Source organism: Urocampus carinirostris, chromosome 14 (genome assembly GCF_059441175.1).
Source record: "Urocampus carinirostris isolate Australia breed hairy pipefish chromosome 14, RoL_Ucar_1.0, whole genome shotgun sequence".
Lineage (NCBI taxonomy): Eukaryota > Metazoa > Chordata > Actinopteri > Syngnathiformes > Syngnathidae > Urocampus > Urocampus carinirostris.
The window spans coordinates 10285851-10292589 of NC_142362.1; the positions used below are offsets into that span (position 1 = coordinate 10285851).

The following is a 6739-nucleotide window of genomic DNA, read 5'->3' on the forward strand; positions in this document are numbered from 1 at the left end:
TTTGATGCCTCAATCGGCGAATTGATTTTTCTTCACAAAGCACAGCGGAACAAAATCAAAGGTTTTCAACGTGACTTACATAAAAGACAGCGAAAACATCCTTTCATAATTGCACTGTTTCTATTTCACGATGGTGTCCATAGTTGAGATGAATCAATACATATTGATAGTAAGGAAGAGGCTGATAACCAATGTCAAAAGTCAATATCTATTCTCACAATGAAGTGAAAATATTTTGCTATAGTTAACACAAAATTTATTTGAAAAGCAAATTGTATTAGTGAGATGTTTGCAGGACAAAAATCTAGGTCTGTAAAGTCAGTAGTTCCGGAACTAACGATTGTTTAAAAAAAATCAATAAATCGGGCAATTTATTTTTTGATTAGTTGATGAATGAACATTTTAAAACACATTTATAATTTATAATTCTATATTCTATATATATATATCTCATCTCATCTCATTAGCTACACCGCTTATCCTCAGTAGGGTCGCGGGGGTGCTGGAGCCCATCCCAGCAATCATCGGGCAGTGGGCAGGGGACACCCTGAACTGGTTGCCAGCCAATCGCAGGGCACACGGGGACAGGCAACTCTCTCGCTCATTCACACCTAGGGACAATTTGCACCGGCCAATTCACCTGAAATGCATGTTTTTGGAATGTGGGAGGAAACCGGAGTGCCCGGAGGAAACCCACGCAAGCACGGGGAGAACATACAAACTCCGCACAGGAAGTCTGGACTGTGCCGCACATGCGCTAACCACTGCGCCGCCGTGCTGCCCTCTATATATATATATATATATATGTATATATTCAAATATTGCGAAAAACAATACAAATCCAAGTGTTTGTCAAATACGCTAACAATAACAGTAAAAAAAAAACACACAAATATATGCTATACACCTGCAAACATGTAAGATATTCTTTTCCTACCACCCTATCCAAACAACATATTACAGTTGGATTTATTATAAAAAACTGAAAAAAAGAAAAAAAAACAATACATTTAATTGTTTTTTTGCTAAATCATTGAATATTATAAACATTCCTGATCCTATCATATATGATATGCTTGCTAATATGCCCTTTTTTGTTAAATTAACCATGTCATCATTATGTCTTTTTACTTTATCTATTCTCTTAATGTATTAATTATTTTCTCTGTATTTCTGCAGCACCATGTGTACCCTTGAAAATTATGAACTTTGCAGTGTTTGACGGTTTAATGCCAATTTAGCTTGTGATGATGCTTCAATTTTCAATTAAAAAGGTTTTCGAAAAAAAATGTCTGATTTATTTTTTTGTAAAACGGTCTCCAGGCGCCCTCTGCCGGACCCAAGTGGCACTACTCTATTAGGACACTCAACGTTACAATAAAATTCAATATACTCTGCAGGTGCTAAGTACTGCACTCATCGCATGGCACAACTGATCGATAACGAAATTGTTCCCAATGCTTTTAATCAGAGATTTTAATTGATTTTATTGATTCGTTGTTGCAGCCCTAAATATCAGAAAATATCTAATGACGCTTGTTATTATCCAAAGTAATAGTATTTAAATTCCAATATTACTCTTTAAATATGTTAAATAATAAGGTAAATAATCAGTGTTATTTAAGTAAATATCAGGACATTCAAAGTGCGGTTTATACTGTTCATATGTCAGATCAACCAATGCATTTTTGATACCAAGAAGGAGGCCGGTAACCGTTATCAGGCGCTAATATCTTTTATCAGTCAAAAGTAAAAAAAAAAGTACTTAGGATGATGCAAAATGTATTTAACATGTTGATCGTATGATTTCAATACAAAGTATTCCTAGCATATTTGATGTCCTGCATAAGATGGGCACTACCAGGTTGTACTTTCCCAAGACTCTCCACGGTAAATGGTGCCCCTTCGACCCTAGTGGTTTCTGGATTCAACCAACCGTAGTGAACCTTTAATTTAACAGTCCATATATTCACTGAGATAGAGTTAAAAATGTACTCTTTAGGTTAAGTTTAAATCAAAACTATCACTGGGGGCCTCATGGTCAACAGTGTTAAATCACTATTACTGTTTATCTAAAAAAATAATCCTTGTACTTTAAACTTTAAACTTTATCCCAGTAAACATATAATATTTTTCTATGGGTGTTAAATTAACACTGGTAATTTTACTGTATGACCTTAAACTTTTCAACAGTCTGTTTCAGTGTTGCTTATTTGCAGAGAACTCCCAAAACTAATCCCTTGGACCCCAACAACCCAACAACAAAAAACATCAATATCAACACATCAGAAATCAGAATGAAAAAAAGTACTTCTCCCTCCCCCCAAAAAAACCGCTACAAATAATGCTATTGATCTGTTTATAGCTGTGTACATCATCAAGTAAATCAATTAATTGTTATGCTTACGGAGCTTCAAAGATACAGTTGCAGATAAGCAGATATGGATATTGATATCATGCGAATACTAGGCTTTGTTCAAATGCTTTGACTGCGGATATTGCATTATCAAATTGCTACAATTCATCTATTTATGCCAGCAGTGTACAATGTCAGACTATGCAATCAATCATTCTGCTTACACATCTTCAGAAATATTTTTGGTGATGAACACTACTGAAACCTGCGTCTCTATTATTTCGATACCAGACCTATTCCAAGGTTTTGACCATAGATTTTGTATAATCAAAATACTACACACGGTGCTATTCATCTCTTCATATCCGTTGTGTACAGCAGCAAGCAATGCAAATAATTGTTCTACAGACGGAGCTTAAAAGGTAAAACTGGGGATGAGCAGATACTGACACCAGTATCGGTAGCATATCGATATTAGAATTAATTCCAAGCTTCTGACTGTGGCTATTGTGTCATCAAAATGCTATGAATGATGCTATTCATGTGTTTGTACCCACTCTTTACAGCGTCACACAATTGATTTAATAGTTCTGCTTTCGGAGCTTGAAAGGTACATTTAAGGAAAGCAGATACTAATATTGGTATCAGTATCCTGCCAATATTAGGCATCACTCCAAAGTTTTGACTTTGGCTACTGTATAAACAAAATTTGTAGTGAATTATGCTATTCATCGTTTTATACAGCGTCAGACAATGCAATCATTTGTTCTGGAAACAGAGCTTCCAATATACAATTGGGGTTGAGCGGATACGGATACTGGAATGATATCGATACAAGACTTTATTCCAATGTTTAGACTGTGGTTATTCTATGAACAAAATAGTATGAATTATGTTATTTTTTGTTGATACCCGCTGTATACAGCGTCAAGCAATGCAAACAACTATTGTACCAACTGAGCTTAAAGGACACAATTAGGGATGAGCAGATACTGATACCAGTATATATCATGTCGATAACAGATTTTATCCAAAGCTTTGACTGAGGCTATTGAGTGATCAAATACTATGAATGATGCTACAAACAGAGCTTCAAAGATACAATTGGGATGAGAAAATACCCACATTGGTACCAGTATCATGTTGAACCACACTTTATTTCAAAATTTTGACTGTGGCTGTTGTATGATGAAAAACGAGGATATGTAAGTGTACTGGTGATAGTGATATCGTTGCCTGGTCTTAGTCTTGGTTATTGCACCGGGTTTCATGCGAGCTAATGAAGACCACGGTCCAGACCTGCAGCGCTCGCGTCATTTTTGCCTCAAGATGTTAATCATCAACTGACATTTCCATGCAATCAGCACAATTATTAGAATCAAGTCAGCTGTTATACTGCTAGTCCGACTGGAAAACTTTTAGAAAGATCCTAAATACAGCAAAAGTCCAAAAAATGGAAAACGAAAGCCACTCAATGGAGATACTAAGGGATTGCAACAACATAAAACGCCATACTACCCACTCACAAATTGCAAAGGAAGTTACACACGGAAACATCACACAGTAAAATTGCATGTGGTATTATTATTATTTAAAGCATTCATGCTAAGACATCAACATTCTTGTTTTTCATGTATTTAATAAACATATCTTCATGTGTATATGCAATAAAAATGAGAATAAACTGAGACAAATATACTCGAAACAACAAGCTACCTTATTATAGGCATTAACATATTTTATATTAACTACCTCATAATAACGGTTTAGTTTCACATTAATTACACATGTTTTTAAATATGCAGGAATTATCCACCATGGAGTCCGAAACTCATTTCGATTCTTGACATTAAGTACATTGTAATTACTGTTTATTTACATAGGAACTACAGTAATCACTCACGATGATGCGGTTTACTTCGCACGGTATCGCTCCTTCATTGATTAGCATCATGCATTGTGTTCTTCATTCCGATTGGCTAAACAGTATCTTCACTTATTATTTGAAGGTACAGTAATATTTATAAAACGATATATTTAAAAAAGTGTTAAATAAATGCATGAGTCTGTAAAAGGAAGTAGTTCTTTGGTTTCAGTGTATAATAAATTGTTTAATATTTGTAAAAAAAAAAAAGGAAATATTTCTATTTATGGATTTTGCCTATCATGGCTTATTTTTTTTAACATAATCTACACAATAAGGCATTTATTAAAGTACACATATTTTTGGGTAAAAACGCAGGGATTTCTAACTCTGGGGTCCTAAACTTGTTTCAATTTTGACATTATTGCATTGTAATTATTTTTTTACATGGTATTTACACAGATGTTTGTAAAAATGGAAGAATTATTAACCCTGGGATATTAAACCCATTTCAACTTTTGACAAGAAATACCTTGTAATTACTGAAAATTATAACACAGATGTTTGTAAAAAATGCAGTAAATTTGACATTAGTTACATCTTAATTACTGTAACTTAGATTTTATTTTACATTTGCTCATATATATTTAGGAATTGACAACCTTGGGTTACTAAAGCCTTTCCATTGACATTAATCACATTTTAATTAGTTAATAGTTAGTAGTTTAATTAGTTTATCTCTTTGTTTCCTTATCCTCACTGTAAATGTAGAACTGGAGTCGTCCAATTTCGTTGTCACAGCATATCCCATGTTGTAACAATGACAATAAAGGCATATTCTATTCTATTCTATTCTATTCTAATATGAGACTATTTGTGATTAAGGGCTATACAAATAACTTTACTTGACATACATTGTAACTACACATCTGTTAGTAAAAACAATTTTGGCAATATTACAAAATAATTACTGTTTAGCTACATTGTGACCCCCGTTTGTATAAAAACACAGGAATGGTCAACTATGAGGTACTCAACACATTTCCATCGGTGACATTCAAATTAGGTCCAATAATTTAGATCACCCTCAAAAAAACCACAGGAGTCCAAAAGTTTGATTATTTACATAAATCATGGAATTATAAGGACGTTGCCCAGGTTAGAGTCTCACCTTGGTTGCAGTCGCCACATATAGCGAAGACAATTCCAAGAAAAATTGCAACAGGGACAAATCTTGGTCCAACACTCATCTCTGCTGCAACATCAGTCGCCGACTGCTGGCGGAGCCCACAGCGTCCGAAACAAAAAACATCAAATAAAATAAACAGGTTCTGCTCCGGATCACATTGGGTCCAATTGATCGCTCTGAGTCAGGGAGCTTGATCCAAGAATGAAGTTTCAGCAAGGATCAATTATCGATCAAGAGGAATCTAACAGCAACTTGACACGTCGTTTGGAAGTTATTGCATCACTTGAAAATAACCGCGCCGGGGTTGCATTGCGCGTGCATGTCAACCCCCGTTTTGCGTTCCGACGTGTCTCGAACGTTTGAGCCACTGCTGCAGCGAAGGAGCGAGCGAGGTTCTGAAAAAGGATGAGGAGAAAAAGAAGATCATGAAGCGCGCGTCGGTGGAGACTGCGCGCATCTGTGAGGGAGCCTCGGCGCTAGAGGGGGTGAGCTGACAAGGCAGTGCGTGTGCGTGCGCGCCCCCGTGCGCGCTCATGCGTGTCTGGAGACGGCGACGCACTTTTATAGCAGCGTCGTATTGACCGTTGAGAAGTAACGGTAATTAGGATAGCCAAAAGTGTAATTGCATACCTGTCAAGCTTCAGGGCTCCATGCCCTTACAAACTATCGTATTTTCCCTTACAAAATACACAATAATCTTACACCATATTTTTTTTCCAAACGTGCTTATTTATGTAGTTTAACATGTTATATTGTACATGTGTTTCGTTATATCATATACAGTGGAACCTCGGTTCTCGACCGTAATCCCTTCCAGAACCCTGTTCGAAAACCGATTTGTTCGATCACTGAAATCATTTTCCCCATTAAAAATAATGTAAATCGTTTTAATCCGTTCCAACACCCCGAATGTTTAAGTTGAATGTTCAAAGTAAACACAAGGCTAACCCAGGCTAATCGTACGTCCGCGTTATCGTAATCTTCCGTACGAAAGATTACGTTAACATGAACGTGTAAAAATAAAAAAAAATCAGGTCGTTTACAAGTCATTTAGCACCCGGGTCTCCACAACAAGTGAAAAGCGGTTCATTGGAAAGGGGGCTCCGTTCCAACACCCTGAAAGTTGGGCTCAGTTCCAACACCCTGGATGTTTACCTTGAATGTCCAACGTTAACACAAAGCTAACCCAGGCTAATCGTACATTCGCGTTATCATAATCTTCCATACGAAATATTACGCTAACATGAACGTGTAAAAATAAAAAAATCAGGTCGTTTACAAGTCATTAAGCACCTGGGTCTCCACAACAAGTGGTGAGCGGTTCATTGGA

The 6739-nt window shown here is 36.2% G+C and overlaps 1 protein-coding gene across 5 annotated transcripts in view; it reads right to left on the reverse strand.

Annotated features, from left to right (window-relative positions):
* epha6 (eph receptor A6) overlaps nucleotides 1-5844 on the reverse strand; it is a 234191-nt gene extending 228347 nt beyond the window's left edge. For all 5 annotated transcript variants that reach the window (XM_088353348.1, XM_088353347.1, XM_088353346.1 and 2 more), the window contains exon 1: nucleotides 5392-5844. In XM_088353348.1, coding sequence (XP_088209474.1) covers nucleotides 5392-5470 — 79 coding nt within the window. In that variant the 5' untranslated portion in view covers nucleotides 5471-5844. The remainder of the gene's footprint in view (nucleotides 1-5391) is intronic.
* Between the last annotated feature and the right edge of the window lie 895 nt (nucleotides 5845-6739).